General features: G+C 40.0%; 1 protein-coding gene across 1 annotated transcript in view; it reads right to left on the bottom strand.

Moving 5' to 3' along the window:
- Positions 1 to 1,507: 1,507 nt before the first annotated feature.
- GPSM2 (G protein signaling modulator 2) overlaps positions 1,508 to 18,133 on the bottom strand; it is a 42,761-nt gene continuing 26,135 nt past the window's right edge. The window contains exons 4-15 of the mRNA XM_006025649.3: positions 17,142 to 17,277; positions 14,641 to 14,783; positions 13,399 to 13,522; positions 12,971 to 13,086; positions 11,604 to 11,759; positions 10,601 to 10,709; positions 10,032 to 10,161; positions 8,984 to 9,054; positions 6,768 to 6,944; positions 6,123 to 6,288; positions 5,745 to 5,962; positions 1,508 to 1,886 (exon numbers count right to left, since the gene is read on the bottom strand). Of these exons, the coding sequence (XP_006025711.2) occupies positions 1,719 to 1,886; positions 5,745 to 5,962; positions 6,123 to 6,288; positions 6,768 to 6,944; positions 8,984 to 9,054; positions 10,032 to 10,161; positions 10,601 to 10,709; positions 11,604 to 11,759; positions 12,971 to 13,086; positions 13,399 to 13,522; positions 14,641 to 14,783; positions 17,142 to 17,277 (1,714 nt within the window). The 3' untranslated portion in view covers positions 1,508 to 1,718. The remainder of the gene's footprint in view (positions 1,887 to 5,744; positions 5,963 to 6,122; positions 6,289 to 6,767; positions 6,945 to 8,983; positions 9,055 to 10,031; positions 10,162 to 10,600; positions 10,710 to 11,603; positions 11,760 to 12,970; positions 13,087 to 13,398; positions 13,523 to 14,640; positions 14,784 to 17,141; positions 17,278 to 18,133) is intronic.

Below are 18,133 nucleotides of genomic sequence, written 5' to 3'. Positions count from 1 at the left end.
AAGATTTTTGTGATTGTTCTATAAATATTTTCTTTGAAAAACTAAATAAGAACCAGAATTGGGTGTGTTTTTTACTTTCAAAAATATTAAAAACCTCAGTTTCCTATCAGAGTTTTATGAAATCTCTTAGTTAGGCAAAAATATCTCATTTCAGAATCTGCTTTGTAAGTAACACTTAGTATCTAATATCACAGTAAGCAAGGATAAGTGCCCAAACACTTGTCTAACTGTTTCCGGTAGCTTCTCTTTGCTCCATAGGTTTAATACATGCTTCCTGTTTTATATCAAGGCAAACACACATTTTAGCTTAGCATGGTACTGCAAATAACAGGCAGCTACTATGGACTCTGCAAAGAACTGGTTCAGCTGTGTCTGGACCTTTTGTCTGCAAGTTGCTGTTCTCCATCCTGAGAATAACATTAAGACTGTATATACATCTTGGAGCTGGTTAAATGACCTTAACATATTCAGTGGGAGAGCAAAGCTGGCAGATGATCAGTATTTCATGACACATCCTATCAACTCTCTAGGTCTCCAGTTAATATCTTCTTGGCGAGTGGAATGCTACTACTGACAAGAGTACAAAGTGCAAGCAAAAAAATTTGATACTTAATCAACTCTACTTCAAGCTCAAGTTACTTTAAACTATTTGAATTGTTTATCAAGTCTTCTAAAGATCTTTGTTGAATATAAATAAGCTTTCTAAAAATATGGCAAGTGTGTAATGCATGGGTTTTTCATAGTTTTAGAAAGAGACTATTATAGTACATAGCTAGACACTTTCTTTTTTAAACTGTTAAATAAGAGCGAGACATGCAGAGTCAAAGTGAGGTGACTTTATTCCTCAAGGGTTTCCTTTAAAAAAAAAAACAACACAAAAACTTGTATAAAAGAACAGCGCCGAGAACTAATTGATCTTTCCTGGAAAGATCAGAAGTACAAATTAGAATTTGTTTTAAAGGATATACAAGCTTTCTCAGCTACATACTATTATTTTAGTTGATTAAAACTCTACATAATTATGACAAAAGTACCTTTAATACAAGTCCTATGGAGTAAAATCTCCGCTAACTGAAGCCAGTTGAGGGGATGATGTGTACTACCAGTGACTTGTCCAGCTCATTTACAAAAGCACTGTTAAAAGCTGCTGCTAAACACTTAGGGTGCCTACACACGAGCAGCAAGGCTGCTCTGAGGCACTGTAATTACAGAGCATCAGAACAGACTTGATTAATTGAGTCTGCTGGAGCATGATTACCGCACTCCAGCATCTTTTATATCAGCATCCCTACACTTAAAACCAGCAGGGACGCTCTATCTAACGCGCTCCTACTGCCATTTTTAAGTACGGGGGGACTGATACATGAGATGCTCCTGGTGCTTTAATTGGAGCAGCTCTTGGAGCCACCCTAAAAAAAAAAAAAAAAAAAAAAAAAAAAAAAAAAAAAAAAAAAAAAAAAAAAAAAAAAAAAAAAAAAAAAAAAAAAAAAAAAAAAAAAAAAAAAAAAAAAAAAAAAAAAAAAAAAAAAAAAAAAAAAAAAAAAAAAAAAAAAAAAAAAAAAATATTTACACAATGCGCTTTGAATTGGCTAGCCAACTGTTAGTGCTATATATACACACCCTTAAAAGGCATATAGTTTTCCCTGCACAAGAAAGGAAATGTATTGAAAAGTTACAGTACACAATAAACCCCTGATAGCTTTGCTTTAATAAGTCTTTCAGTTAGAATTTAGTCTGTCTATATTGGAGGGCAAAAGGACTCTCTGCTCATCCATTCTCTTAGCCTGTGATCGCAAAATAAGGCTGAAGAAATCCTCATCAGGTACAGTGGGGCCCTTTGTAGCAGCAGGGGGCGGAGCACATCTTTGATCATCTAATCTGGAACCCTGTAGATTTAAACATAAAATTCTTGTAAGCTAATAAATATCATACAATGGTATGAAACACTGGACAGTGACAGACTGTTTTATTCCAACTTAGTTTTTTTTTTGTTTAGCTATAATAGTGCTGGCTTTTACTGAACAGATTCCCCTAACATACTAATACCAAGTCTTGAATAGTGGGAAGGGTTAACAGCATATCCAGTTCATTTCTGTGCCATAATGCCCCAGTATTTATATAAAAGGTAAATATTTCTCATTTAGATGGTGACTAAAAGGATTAATGAAAACCTCTTATCCTAAATGAGTGATGGAGACAATCATTTAATTCAGTGGCTCTCAAACAGGGTGCTGTGGTACCCTGGGATACCACAGCACTGCCACAAGAGGCCAGGTGAAACTGCCCCACATACCTCTTTTCAGGAAGCATGTCCAGGACCAGATGGGGATGTGGCTGTGCCAGGAGGGTTGCTTCTGCCTACATTATCTGTATCTCTTCCTACTGCAGCTGCTTCCCAGTCCAGCCCTGCACACACTTTCTAGAAACAGGCACACGGGGCAGTTTCACCTGGCCGGGCAATGCTGCAGCAGCTTTGGAAGAAGGGGGTGGCCCTGCCTGTATTAGGTTGATCCTATAAACCCAATGCAGGCAGATGTGTCCCCTCTTGCTTCAGCTGCTTCTCAGTCTAAGCCTACTTGCACTTCCTGGAAAATGAACAAAGGGTGCTAGAAGCCTAAAAAGGATGAGCATCATTTATTTAGATAATGGTAACTCTTCCAGTGCAAGTAGCAAACATGACAGCAGTGCACAAAATTACCATCCATTTTCCTTGTGTTGGTATTTTGGTGCTTTTTATGGAAAGCTACAGGTAGTGGATTTTATTTCTATTTTATGAAAGTGAAATCAGAGATGTCCGAGGCTCCTCAGCACCATTCCTTCCTTGCATAAGGATTTATAATAGGAAATAACCAACAGAAGAAATTACAAGGCTTTTGCAACTGCACCCTACTTCAATAATTGTAAATACTTAGCTATGGTAACCAAGTTTCACATTATAGACACTGCAACTAAAGGCAATTAAATGAGGAATCAAACAGGAAACAAACAGACACACTTCTCTTTAAATCAAACTAAATAATGCTATGAAAGTTGTACTACCCCCTTACCCAAGATCACAATTCATTAGAGACCAGCTGCCAGGTTAGCTGAATATTACACAAGTTAAAAACCAGCTCAGGCTAACTGAGCTCCCACGGGTAGGGGAGGTAGATTTGAGCTTTTTTTTTTTCTTTTTTTTAAATTATAAATAAATTTGAAAGCAGAGTAAACACTGAACAGCTTTAAAAGCTTATCTAGCTTACAGTTTCAGTTAGTGTACCTATACCCTCTGCTAACATACCATTTAATGACTTCTTGCGAAGGGAGGACTGCTGTAAGGAGTTTTACCTGCCAGTACATTTTAAAGAGCATTTTCCAGCCTTCTTCTTAGTCAGAATACTAACTCACTTAAATGTTCTGTATCAGTACTGGCCTAAACACGGTAATTTGTGTAGTCCCCATTATCTTCAGCTAGTATATACATGCTTTTCTTAAACTAGTAATTTCCTTGCAGTAAGGACCCAGTAAGTTTTATTAAAAAAAAAGAACTGCCCCCCCAAAACAAACAAACCTCATATGACCTATAAATATATTTATTCTGCCAACTAAGGTGCACACATTATACAAAATGGAAAAGAGCCAGACCTCATAAACAGTAATAAACAATGAACTCTGCCTACCCTATTATACTTTGGACCACTAATAATAATAGATTTATTCTGTCCGGAGCACTCTGATCAGCCGTCTCAGCAGCCAATCACAATGCTTACTGAAACAACCAGAGTGCTCCAGACAGACAGAATAAGTGTGGTGTTATTACAGAGCCTGAGGCATTTCAAACAGACATGCAGGCAAGTCAGAGCTAGAATTAAGCACCAGGGCACCCCACTGCAGAGGAAGCAGGCTCTACCTGCGGGGGGGGGAGGAGGAGGAGAAGGAGGAGGAGAAGGGAAGCAGTGAGTGGGCCAATCCTCTCCTCTCCTCTCCCCTCCCCTCCCGAGCCTGCCCACCTCTCCCACAGCTGGGGGTCAAGCTGCGAGCAGCTTCTGAGCTGTGGCGGGCCTCAGTGCCTACTGGGACTGCCGGGTCAGGGGGTGCCAGCACAATCCACCAGTGGCTCACTCCCTGACCACGGGAGATGCCAGCAGGCTCCAGAAGAAAAAAAAAAGATCAGATCCCCCGCTCCTCTCGGTGAAGCCTGCCCATGTGAGCTGGCACACCAGGTCATAGTGCTTCCCTCTGTGGCGGTGGTGCAGCCCCAGCTTGTAGGCAGTATCCATTGGATCCAACAGTGCACTGGAAGCCTGGGTGTGCTCGGGAAAGCCCGGGCTTAGCCGGCTTCCAGCACACTGTGCACCATCCCTGCTGCCTTCCTGCCACCTGGGAACTGGCTGGCTGCCCCAGGAGGACAGCAGGAGGGTGGCTGGCAGCAGGGATGGTGCACGGGGCCCTGGAAGCCCGGCAAGCCCAAGCTTCCCGCGTCCTGTGCACGGTCCCCACCACCTTCTCCAGATAGGGCACTTGTACACATGACAAATATTGCTGTAATTGGTTACATAGCAAACTAAGATACATGGGGTGTGTTTTAGTTTGCTATGTAAAAAAGTTATTTAAATCAAAATACACTGCTGAACATGAACACTGGTACAAAATTTAATTGCAACATACTGCCGAACATCTACACTGTTACATAATTAAAATGTTAAGAAGGGCAATTAAACCACTAAAAGTGCCAATTTCCTCACATGTACAAGGGCCCTTAGTTATGTGTACAAGGGTCCTCTTATTCTATGACTATAAACAAGTCATAACGTCAGACTTTTGACAAAATATGTATTTATACTCCTAAGCCTGTGTTTACACATGGACAGCTTTATGTAGTGTTTTCGAGGGTGAGAAGTTTTGATTTGGTCAAAGGATAACTAAAAATCCTGTATTTAAAGAAATACTTTTGCCGTAAAAATGTAATCGCAAGTGTTTTGCAGGTTTCAGCTAGTGTAGTATAAACATGCCGACAAACATACTATGGATGCCGGTTAGCTAGAAGTCATGCAGATCTTTTTATGGTTACAGAAGACGGATTAGATTTTTTAATTTCAATTCCACGTTTTGATACAGCGTCATACCAACTACTGCAGTAGATTTAGGATCAGCAGTCTTAGCTGCAAGAAAAGGAATTAATGATTTTATTCCATTTTCCTCTTGACTCAGCCTATGACCTTTTTAGTGTATCAGCTTTGTATTAGAAATAATCAATTGCTCCATTAGGGTAAGATTCATAGATGCTAAGGTTTGGAAGGAACCTCCACAGATCAAGTCCGACCCCCTGTCTAGGCAGGAAAGGGTGCTGGGGTCAGATGGCCGCAGCCAGATGCCTATCCAGCCTTCTCTTAAAGACCACCAAAGATAATTGGTGTCATCCCCTCTGTTTTACCTGGGATGTTTTATATGCTGGTTGAAACTAGAGCCCAACACTTCCAGTAGTAAGAGGCTTTCAAATGTTATAAGTGCATAAATATTTCAGTGGCAAAGGATCAAAACAGTAAGATCCACTGGCTATTTTTCCCTACCCTGCCTGTATCACAATATGTAGCAGTTGAGGGATCCTTTTCATCTACAACCTTAAAGGTGTTCCTATTCTAGAAATGAGGGAAATGAGCCCTAAAGAGAGTAGATTACTTAAGTGACTTCTACAACTGTGCACACCCAACTCCTGAAACCCACTTCATTCTGCACATTTTTCTTTATTTTTTTAAGTGACTTACTTGACATTTTATTAGGATATCAAAAAAATCATCATCTGGCTCTCTGTTACTGCTTGCCATGAGGTGTCCAAGGACAGACTGACTGTTATGATGATTCAGGCGAAGGCCGGGTAGATGGTTAAAGCTGGCCCGCTGATCATCTAGGCGGCGGCTCTGAGAGCTAGCAAGTAAGTCTAAGAATTCATCAGTGTGCGGTGAGACCATGGAAGTAGAAAAAGCTGCAGAGAAGAAAAAAACCCAAGTTACCTTGGAAATATCCATGCAGAAATAGTAATCTGTTTATTTTAGTCAAAATAGTTTTAAGAGCGTGTGCTCTTTTATGAATCCAATCCAAAATATATATGGATTAGGGGATATTTTCCTACAATAAAAAGTTACATTTTCTCATTGTTTTGGCTGGAGTAGAGGAAGTTGATGTTGCTGCAGCTGCTGTCAGTCTGTTCTTCTCCTGGAAATAGCACCTCTGGTCATCCATCCTGTTACTCTGAAATCGGCTCAGCAAGTCAAAAAACCCTTCGTCTCCAATCATGTCAGGGCTGTTTTTCTGAAAAGACAGGAGTTAGGGCAGCTTTGGATTACTATTGAACTGTAAAGCAGAAGACATGGCAGTTTCATCTTTGCAATGCATGTGTGCGCTTGCGTGGCTTTAAAACCAAAGTTAAAATGTAGGTGGCCAAATCAATAATGTGAGTCTGCGCATGGAAGTTTGTTTATTTAAAAAAACCAAAACACCAGTTAATAAACGCATCAGGGGTAAGGCAGACATTTCCAGTAGCTGCACCAAGACACATAAGCACAAATAAATATTTTTTGCCTTGCATTTCTCCTTAAGTTAGCTTATTTTTTGACTTTTCATATTTCAAACGTAATATGTAATTGAACCCACCCAACACAAAGATGGTTCTCTACTCAATGCCTTGAGATTGCATAGTTTAATCGCACAGATTAAGAATTAAAACTAATATAAACTTTCACATAGAATTTTTTTTTTAAATTATGAAAATCCTGCCTCTCCAAACCTACCCTCTGAGAGTTTGGAAGTCGGTGATCGATTGAATTACTGGCATCCTGCAGAACTTTGGAAGAGGTGCCGTTTTTGTATTTTTTGCCTTTTAGTCTATTTACAAAGTGCAATTTTGCTGAAGGTTTGGCAATCAGGGGCTTTTGCTTAGCAAGAATTTCACTGTTCCAGTTCTGAACCTAAGAGAAAAAAAGAGTCACCAAACTGGCATTCTAATTTCTTTACATATGTTGCCATCTATTGTCTTTGCTACTTCACTAATGGGAAGAACAACAGAAACTAATCTTCATTCTATACATCTCTGGTGGTAAAGTGAACAAACAAAACTTTAATTCCTAGACTGAATCACTTAACCTGTGGCTGCGTAGTCCTTGATTATCTGAAGCGATATTAATATTGCATTGCAGCTTTTCTTAATGTCTGCGAGTCTGGGTAGAGGTACAAGTAACTTAAAACAGTTACATTCATAACAACCACCATAACAAGCCATGACAGGACACAACAATGCACAAGGACTTTAAACAAGGTCATTCTAGTAGAATAACTTTTCTACATGGCACATGGATTATAAGGTTCAATTTATCATATGGTATACTGATTTGCATCAGAAGGATTATAGGACAAATTCACCAGGAGCAACTCCACTGGTTCTGAAGTGATGAATTTAATACTGTTTCAACCTCTGACATGGAAATACCAGCCTAAAACAGTCTTCCCAAACGAGTCTAATCGCATGTCAATAGTAAGAGAACACACTGTTTGTAATGTGTTCGAGTTGCAAGCCATTTGGTTACATATGTATTAAAAATGCTTTTCCTGCATTGTACCTGACAGGAAATGTGAGCATGCTGGCTGCTACAGACATACAGAAGGATTTGGCATGCTCTGTTGGTATTTTCCAGATGTTACATTTCATGACTTAAAAAAATCCCAGGCCAGCCCAGTGATTTGGAAAAGTGATAACATGGCAGATTAAAATCCATGGACTCAAAGACAGCCAGTTTTATACTGAGACCACACAAGCTTCCTGCCCCTCACACTGAGTTTGATATATAAAATGGGCAAGGGACAGCCTCAAATCATCTAATAAAAGCAAAGCAAAGAATTAATTGTTCATCAATGTTTTCCTTTCTTGCTTAAAGAAATCAGGTACATCACATGGCATATCTGTATCCCAAAACATGCCATTCAAAAGTATTTTCTAAAAAGAAAAAAAAGAATAAATCAGTGATTTGGGAATAAATGGCAACCTGAGAAAACCCTCATATAATAGTTGTTTAGCTCTCAATTGATGATGGAGAAGGTTTTTAGAGCTTCTTCACAAAAAGCTGTGCAGAGTTCAGAAATACTTTTGTTGCGCAACTGTCAGCCAGCAGCAGCATGGCTTCCTATGAAGCTGGCTGCCAAAATGTAAAGTTCTCAAGGACGTAACTTAGGAATAGCTCACGGTAACATTAACCTACTCAGATATGAGTGCACAGTCAAGACAACCATACTGCTTTAACAGTACTGCAGTTCAGCTGACCTGATGCTGCTATGTCTCCACTCTATCCTAGGAGAAGCACAGAATAGAAACTGCAAATATTTAACAAATACAGTAATAGAAAAGCAGGACTGGAAGGACCTCCAGAAGTCATCTAGTTCAACCACCTGCTCAAGGCAGGATCATTCCTCTCCACACTACCACATGTAAAATCCTAAAACTACTCAATCTACCCTGCTACACAACTACAAGAAACATTGCCCAAAGACACCAAAAACACCCAAGCCTGCCATGGGTAAAGTGGGGAGGGGACAACAGTGGTCAGTCTTCTGCTACAGCAAGCACTGTTAAAATGCTCTCAAGAAGTCCCAGAAGAGGGCCACATCCCCCCACACTACAGAGAAAGGTAAAAGCCTTTGCAGTCTGTACCAGTTTAACCATGGGGTAAAATTCCTTACTGATCCTAAATGGGGAAATCAGTCCAACCCTGAGCAGATAGTGATAACCCTCTAGCCAGGAAGCCATGAATTTTAATCCCAGCAGGACCACTGACGCACTCCAGTCAAAATCCCCAGGTCCCGCTGGCTGCCAGCACCCAACAACTGAGGAAGGTGAACCCCCCCACACAAATTATTCCACAATAGCTATTTTACAGCAACAGTAGGTTAAAAAGATATGAAATATTACTGTAACCCTATTGGCCAGAACAGGAATCACAAAAAAGAACATGCGTACCTTTTCAGGTGTTAATTTCATAAGCTCCATGTTTTCCATACTGTGACGGCGTCCTACCCTAGGCTTAGTACCTTTAAGAAGAAATACAGATATTTAAATAATTGGCTCCTTAAAGGAAGGAAAATCATTTTGCACACTTCAAAAGTGAACTATGGTATACAACAAAACCTCTAGGATATAACAATTTAAGTTCCAAAATGATGCAGTTTAATCAGTTTAAGTAATATTCTTCCTTTCAGAATTGAAAACTAATTAGTATAGAAACATGCACATATTTGGGGTGCCGTATGATTCTTGGACTAGGAATTCTAAGCTCTGGCATCCAAGTGACATTTACTATTTAGTGTAATACAAGTTATTTTTGTAGAGGTGAGCTGTGACTTTTGAAGAGGTGAGAGCAAATATATATGAGAGGCAAAGCCAGAAGGCTATGGATCTTAGATGGACAGGAGCAAGAGTCTCCCATTTCTATTGTCAGCATCAGAGGTGGTACAAATGCTATGGTGAAAAGGGCAAGGCAGATTATCTCAAATGGTCAAAAAAGCTGTTGCTTTCCATAAAAAGAATAGAGTACTGCAAAGCAAAAAAGCAAAAAGCAGGCGGGGGAAGAAGGGGAATTGCCAAACTTGGTACGTTCTGTTAAGATACAAAACAAATGTGTTTTCTTTTTCCCCTTAATGGAAATGGCTTGAACAGTCTTACTTGGGGGGGGGGGGGGGGGGCCCCCCCCCCAAATAAGGGTATCATGTTTTTTGGGGGGGGGGGGGGTGTCACCCCCTCCAAATGAAGTGGTTGAGGAAGGTTCAGATTCCCAAGGCTAATCAATTTTGGGAGAGAGGGACAGCCCAGGATGCAGCCCTAACACCATAATGCCAGGGCCAAGGTGTCCAATATTGCAAGCAAAAGGAATCTTTTTTCTTGGTTAAGAATAGCAAGAAAGCCAGACAGAAGCATTTGTACACAATAAAGGATAAGCACATGGCAAACAATGAATTGTTTTTCTTCTGAAGTTCACTGTTAAAAAAATATCCTGGAAGTAAGCACTTACCATTCAAGCTAGCATCTACAGCATGGCTTTCCGACATGATGGAATTATTTGTACTATAGCTCAGACCAAGCACCATTTGAAGGTCTGAGAGGTTAAGTCTTGCTGTTAATTCTCCACTTCTATCCCCTACCTGCAACCAAATATAGTTCCACAAATTCAACTACAGGCATCTATCCCACATTCTAGCCCTCTATCCCATTACTTTGTCTCATACTCCTGCCATGCAAACATTTTCATCTTTTATTCTGGAAATTTTCCATGACTGTCTGTTTAGAACTGATTTCACCAGAGAGGTGAAATTTTCAGAGAGAAAGGTTGCTCCCAGATGGTTTTTTCTAACACATTAGACACAAAGCATGCTTTCCTCAGTAACAGGCAACTTTTCTTTATAAATATTTTTCATTTTTAGACTCATTTAGTGTACCCACTGTACATTTATTATCACCTGCTCCTGCCCTGACAATATGGCTTCAACTTAGGTTTTTAAAAATGTTTCCCCTTCATAAAGAGAGCACCGGACAAATGAAAAATCTTCAAGAGAAAAAGCCAACAATCAAAGCAAGTCATACCTCTCTTGAAATTTCCAAGTGTTTTTCTGCAAAATGCATAGCTTGGTCATGATTTCCCAATGCCGTGTATGCATTTCCTAAACTCCAACATGCTCTTCCTTCACCGATTCTGCAAAACAGTGTAAGCAAATATGCAGCTGCTGGATTTGTTAATGCTCAAACACCAGGGGTCACAATTTTATAACATTAGATTTTGGGTCAGAATCACAGTACTACTGCCGGTTCAGGTAAGACAGCCTCCATTTCTAATACCAAGACATTAGAAGTCGTTGTCACTGCTAGATGACTTTTTACCTGAATATTAAAATGGCTGTATTTCTAAATTTGCATATTAAGATGGGGAGCTTCATCATGGTCAGATCTTTGGATTTCTACCTTGTGAACATTGTGACTCATAACTGACAAAGTACTATTCAATGGTGGAAAGAACCAAGGAGTTGGATGACATTTCACAATCCATTTCATTAGCTTTGCTTGATTTGCATTATTTATTCTTAGGGTGTCTCTCTCCCTCTACAAATAAATAATGTTAAAACAATCATAAATCAATTTTAGCAGCACTGCATATTTGAATATCAGGTCTTAAAATGATTTCCATTTTAAAACATAATTCCTGTACCATATTAATGGACTTCCTTCTGCATCTATTGTTGTGAGACAACTAGAAGTAAAAGCACTTATGATTTCAAGGTAAAGGGCAGATGTCATAGCTACTGATCTTACCAAAATACTTACATCATGGTACGAAGATAATTTGACAGTGACAGCAAAACCATAAGTCTCTTAGCTTTCATATAAGTAAAACTCTACTTTTCATCTCAGAATTCATTACTATGATGACTTTAAGGCTACCATTTTTTTTTCAAAAGGGCATGATCCAGTCCACATGGAAACTCAAAATCATGTCAGTTCACCTTCTATATACAGAAGACGCATAGCAAAAGCAGTCACAATTCTACTACCTCTGTACACTAAGTATAGGATAAAGGCTTACAGTAGTTACCTATCATTCAGCTCCTGAGCAATTGTAAGGTGTTTCAGATGATAGTCAATTGCCTTTTCATAGTCTTGGAGCAAAGTATATGTATTTCCAAGGCTGTAACAAGCCTGTGCTTCTACAGCTCTGTCCTTAAGTTGTCGAGCCAGTTGTAACGTCTTCCTAAAATACAGGCATCACAAAACATTTGGGGAAAAATTCTATGGGCAACCCCCGCTTAGCGCTCTTAACTGGTTCCTGAAAAAACAAGTGGTAAGCAAAACAAGGGTTAAGCGAAACTGAAAGTACTTGGTGACCCAAGGTGGTGACCACAATTGTTTTTAATGACCCAAGATGGCAACCGCAAGCATTATAATGAAACTCGTTGAGTGCTAAGTGAAATCAGGTATCAATTTAAAATGAGCATTATAGCGAAATAGCGCTAAGTGAACAGCGTTAAGCGGGGGGTTGCCTGTATTCTGAAACGTACATTGATACAGTTATATAGGTGCAACAAGATAAAATTAAAATCTAAATCCACTCATAGTTCCATTAACTCTTGGGTCACAACTAAATCATTAACTGGTGTTAGTCTCACAGGACAATTATTCCAATTTTTCCTCCCCCATTTAAGTCTTATTTTAAAATAACACAAAAAATCCCATTTACTTCCCTAACAGCAGGACTGATCCCTGAAAATGACTTTTTTAACTTCAGCCAGTTGCTTCACTATTGCATTTTTAGCTGATTTTCTTTACATTCTGGAAAAAAGTACAGAATTAACTTGACAGTTTAGTATCAACATTAGAACAGCTAGAGTATATGCTTTATTTGTAAAATACTTAGAAGCCAGTCAGTCTTACTCTATAACATGGACTGACTTGAGTTCACAGTTGAGCAAATTTTCTTTGCCTGGTGCTCAGGTAAGGTTTGGTCCCTGTGGAAATGTGAGAAGTCCTGAGTTTCAAAGTTAACATCTGAACTCAAATATGTAGCCCATGCAACTAATCTAAAAGACAGATATATTTTAACTTCATGCAGCAACTATATTTACCTTGCTGTGCAGAAGATAAGGAAAGAAACAGTTATTCACATTGAGAAGCGTCTGTTTAAAAATCCTCTAAAGAAAGTATACACGAAGATATATACAAGAGCCAGACTTCCTCTCTTTTAGAAAGAGTTGAATAGTCCCATTAAAATTAAACTAAAGATTAGAATTAGATTACTCTGCTAAATTTTGTATAATTACATCCACATAGGTATATGGATTAGTTGAAAGCAGCAAACCAAGTGCTAGGCATAATTATAGTTAACAGAGTGAAAAGCTTCACTATTTTGATTATGCAAAAGTGCCTTGGTACTATATTTACATATAACAAGTAAAATGGACTAACTTGTAGTATTCAGAAGCAGTTTCAAATTCCCCCAGGAATATATATGCATTTCCAAGATTGCTGTATGCTCTTCTTTCAGCTGCTCTATCACCAAATTCTTTTGCAATTAGGAGACGCTAAAGAATAAATAAGCAAAGACATCTTATTGATGTACCTGGTTTCTTATTGCATACATCTCAAACAGATGACATGTGAAAACATGCTTAAAAATATTAACAATTCACTTCAATCTTTGTGCAGTTACACAACTCCTGAAAAGACAACACGTTGAAAAGAACCAGCAACGCTGACTTTGTATTATAAATAAGTTTAAGTGCTCTATGGTCATTTAGCATTTAAAAACTCAGAGACAATACAAAAATATAACAAAGATCAGTCAATCAACTAGAAAGTAATTTACTAGAGTAAGCAAAATTCCACAGTAGTACCTGTTCGTGGGCTATGACAGCACTCCTAAAGTTGCCCAGAAGATAGTGCGTATTACCCAGATTTCCATAGGCACGTCCCTGGGCTGCTCTGTCACCCAGCTCTGTCACTATAGTCAGGTTTTCCCTGTTTGGAGTGGGGAGGAAAGGGAGAGAAAAGGAGGGAGAAGAGGGGAAACAATGTATAAGATAACACTGATCATAGGACACTAGAAGATTGTTAAACAGGAAGATAGATTTAAAAAATAAAATCAAAGGGAGGTGGCAGGTTTTATTTTTATTGGTTTAGTAGCCTTTAGGCTACACTAGGCATACCCAGTAAAATGCAAGTAGATGTCTGACTCAAATTAAAACTTACCCAGTCTGAAGAGAATTCATTCTCCCTTCCATAGCATAGGAAGGGAGAAATTACTTCAGAAAAAAAAACCCCAACATCAAGCACAGATGGCTGATATTCAAGTCTTACTTCTCATATCTCAGCCTGGTTGCCAAGATAACAGGGCAATAAAATACGGGAGTAACTCTACCTATGTTACCACCTGATGAGTATTACAGTAGAAGAATGAAAGCAAAACCACCCTTAAATTTAAACAAAACAATACCAGGTATCACTTTTTCCTCCTTTAAGTGATTTAAGAAAATATCCCATTAGCTGACATATTCTGTTTTTACAACTAAATGGTACTATTTTGGAGTTTAGTTCACACCACTACAGGTCTCCAGATGTATTAACCCATGGGTATCAAACTCCTAAATGGTGTGGGACAAGTGCATTGGCTGGATAAATGATGAGGCTAGCCCTACAGACCCCCACTCTCTCCCTCCCTGCTGGATCCAGTGCCCACCCCAACACCCAGCGGGAAGAGGCCTGGCATTTCAAGTACTTGGCTGCTGCCATAAGAACCAGCTGTGGTGCTGGGCTTCTTCCTGCAGTGCTGTTGGGGCTCCATCACCACTGCTCTTGCCTGGGTATGTGGTAGCCAAGCTGTGAGAGCCACAGTGCTGGAGCCCCAGCAGCATTGTGGGAAGAAGCCTGACATCGCAGGCACTTGGCTGCCATTGTGGTAACAAGCTGCAGTGCTACTGGAGCTCCAGTGCTGTGGGTCTCTCCCAGACATTTGGCTGCTGCTGGGGGTTGGATTCAGATTTCTGTGCATGTTCAGCACCCCTGTATTAAGCTACTTAGGAGAGCAGAATCACTTGCCAAAGAAATCCTCTGTCACAACCCTTTAAAATATTACTCACTCATAATAATCTGCAGCTTTTTGTAATGCAGCCTTTACATCATCGGGAAGTTCTCCTGGATCATGAGTCCCAGCACAGGCTACATTTTTCCCTTTGGAATGATGCACATTTCCCAGATTATAAAGTGCTCTGGCTTCTCCAACCTATAATACAAAACCAGGTGTCAAAAGGATTTCACAGTTTTCTGCAGAGATGTACTGTACAAGACTTACAATCAAACAGGGAAAGGAAAAAAAGCTCGCCAACTATTAATTCATACATGTATGACCATTTTTTAAACACTGTCACACCACATCCCAAGCATCCCAACAAGGATGCAAGCCCTTGGCTTTGGTGCTCCTACCCACAACACTTCCCAGGTAATTGCATTCAAACCTGCAGGTTTCTTCAAAGTAGTTAAAGCCTTGAAGGCAAACAACTTGCATCCAAGGCACTGGCAGAAGGGAAGAGAGACTGCCCCACCCAACAGTAGTAGAACAGACTGAGACATAGGGCTTGTCTATGCTGCTGAGTCTGGGAGCACTGCCATGAGGCGCACCTCAACCACTCCCTCCTGCTCTGCACATGCCAAGTATCATAAATGAGGCAAAGTAGCCACTGGGCAGCAGTCTTGAGCATACCCAACATAGACTGCCTGTGTGAGCCTTGGGCACATGTTCAGATCTCTCAAAGCCAGCTCCATTACTTCATGTTGGGAATTTGGCGCAGATGGAAGGGGAGTGAATGGGTGGAGCCTGTATCCTGGTGACAGTTCCAGGCTCAGCACAGAGACGGTTCTGACAAGTTGACAGATTTTACCCAGGAGAGAAGGAACAGGAGTCCTCCTAAGACGGCAATTTTTAGTCACAGTCTTTAACACATGATATAAAAAAAATCACGAGACTGGGACTCCTTTATCAATCATGAGACACTGGGCCAAATAGGAGGTATTCTTAAATATCAGTGGGGTAGTAGTGCTACTATAACTTGAATTACATTGCCGTTTAGAAAATGGTTGTTTAAATGCCTAAAAATCTATGTTGTGATTCAGGGTATCTTGAAAACTGAGGCATTTCAAGGGAATCTGTGGTAGGATCAATGGGCCAAATTTTAGATGGTCAGACAAAAGGCAGCATTGGTGAAGCTTAACTCTAAGTTAACCAAGTGCTTGGTCTGCAAATTTCTCAAAGGTTGCAACTCATGAACATTTAATGGTTATGAGTAGGTTCGATTATAGGTGTGTAAAACTAAGTATAAGCCTTTACACAAAGTTACAGTTTAGATATACCACAACAAGGAAACTCACTTACTCTCTTTATCATGGCTAAGAATTACACAAAAATCTCTGAAGCTGAGACCTATTACTGTTAAAAATGAAGCAATGGCAAGGGGAGAAAAAAGGTGGGGGGGAACAGGTTACTAAATTACATAACTTCCTTGACATTTATAACATACAAATGGTAGGCTTCTAGATAGGACCTACCCCTTGACTCTAGTCAGATCTGGATTTCTGGGATAAATCACTGAATAATTTATATTTAATTACCATATTTACTTGAATATAAGATGACCCCCCCCCAATAATTAGATTCTATATATGGAAAATTTATAAATGTGTTGTTATAATTTTCCAGGTATAGAATCCAAACAGGATTTTCCTGATTGCAAGTCAAACTTGCAATTCAAACTTGCCTTGAATTGCCCCCCTCCCACTGCAACAGCAGGGAAAATAAAGCTGGGAGAACTGAAGCATTTTAGCTTTCTTGAAGCTGCTGCACATTTCAGCACAGACACTCCATAAATACACTTCTAAGCATCACTTTTGTACCTGCTTATAGAGAGTACAAACCAAGCACGATATGAGTCCAAAGCCAAAAAAGGATTTACCATACAGTTAACTGGGCTGGGCCCCAACAGACTCAACAGTGTTTCAAGCCATGGTGACTCCATAGCTCAGCACTGCTCAGTAGTGTGTGTACTTGAGACACCTGCTACAAAGGATCCAGGTGTTAATTAGCTCCCACTGGAACTGGGTGTTCGTGTCTCAAATCCTGGGATCTTTCAGAAATTTATATGCAGATGAGGCATAGGGCAACCTGATTTGGATCCACCTCATGGAGAGCAGGGCCACACTAATCATATCTGACAGACTGAAAGAGGGGGCAACAGGGATTCTGAGAAAACTGTTTGTGGCCCTGTTTGGTGATGTTTGCCAGACATTTAAGGCTGGTGAAAAAACAGAATAATTGGAAATGCGAAAGTTTAATGAGAGACAATGTATTTAATGAGGTTTACTTGTACACAAATTTAAGATGAAGGGCTCTCTTTCCTATGTTGGGGGGGGGGGGAGGGGGGCAGACTTCATCTTTTATTTGACTGAATGCAGGTACCTCAAAAAGGTGACAGGTTGTTTTTGAAAGACCATTGTAAGGAGGGTCACTGGTAAATTTAGTACACATTCTATTAACTATTCATAAAGTTACAGCCAGGCTGATAGCAAAGCAAGTAATCCCTATTCTTACCTTGTCATTAAGTTCTCGGGAAATATCTAAGTGCCTCTGACAGCAAACAATAGCTTCTTCAAAATTCCCAAGCACTTTTAAGGTGTTCCCCAGATTACCACTAGCTTTAGCTTCACCTAGTAGGTCTCCAATCGTCCTGAAATTAAGGGAATATAACATCCAGTAAATCCCATTCATTTTTCCAATAAGGTACATGTTCAAGGCACTATAAACAGCATTACATTGCGCAGGGAGGAGACGAGAAGGAAGGGAAAGGTATTTTGAAAGCAGCCATCCAATGAGCATTGAATGGGAAGTAGAGCAATTCTAGAAGCAAAAACCTAAGGAGTCCATTCATCTCAGGCCAGTGCCATAAACACAAAGCTACAGAGTTATGCTGTTTCTTGTGCTCTTATTAGTCCTAGGAATGCACAAAAAAACTACAAGATTCAATGGGGGACCCCTATCCAAACAACCGAATTGTAAGTTATTTACATCCCTCTCCTAGAATGAAGGAAATGTGGGTAGCCTACAGGCTAATGAAAGACTCAATCCTAAAGAAGTGCTTTAACCGTTAGATTAGAGCATTAAAGAACCACTCCCACCTCCTCTAAAAGAACAGAACCAGAACTGCATTTTGGCCAACTTTGTCAACAGGCACTAGGCACAATGTGTGAATACCTACAATACTGAGCCCCTCAGAGAACTCAAGCAGAACACCCTCTCTGCTTACAGATGTAAAAAGAAAAAGAAAAAAAAACAGTGCTTTAGTGGAAAAGGACATGCTGTAGTTTGACCCAGCTCCGCAGCTTCTATACATATCAGGCACTTCAATAGGGCTTTTTGGCGCTTTTATCTAAAGCTGATTCAATTAGCTGAGACAAAAGCACCAAAAAGCCCCACTGGAAGGCCCAGTCTATACAGATGTTGGGTAAACAAGACCTCTTCTGGGTGTGCACTGGGCTTGGTATAGGGGCTTGCTGAGCTGAAAGTAAAGCACAAGGGGGGGGGGG

This window comes from Alligator sinensis, unplaced genomic scaffold (assembly GCF_000455745.1).
Source record: "Alligator sinensis unplaced genomic scaffold, ASM45574v1 scaffold535_1, whole genome shotgun sequence".
In the NCBI taxonomy this organism is placed as follows: Eukaryota; Metazoa; Chordata; order Crocodylia; family Alligatoridae; genus Alligator; species Alligator sinensis.
This window is presented reverse-complemented; position numbering and strand designations above follow the sequence as displayed.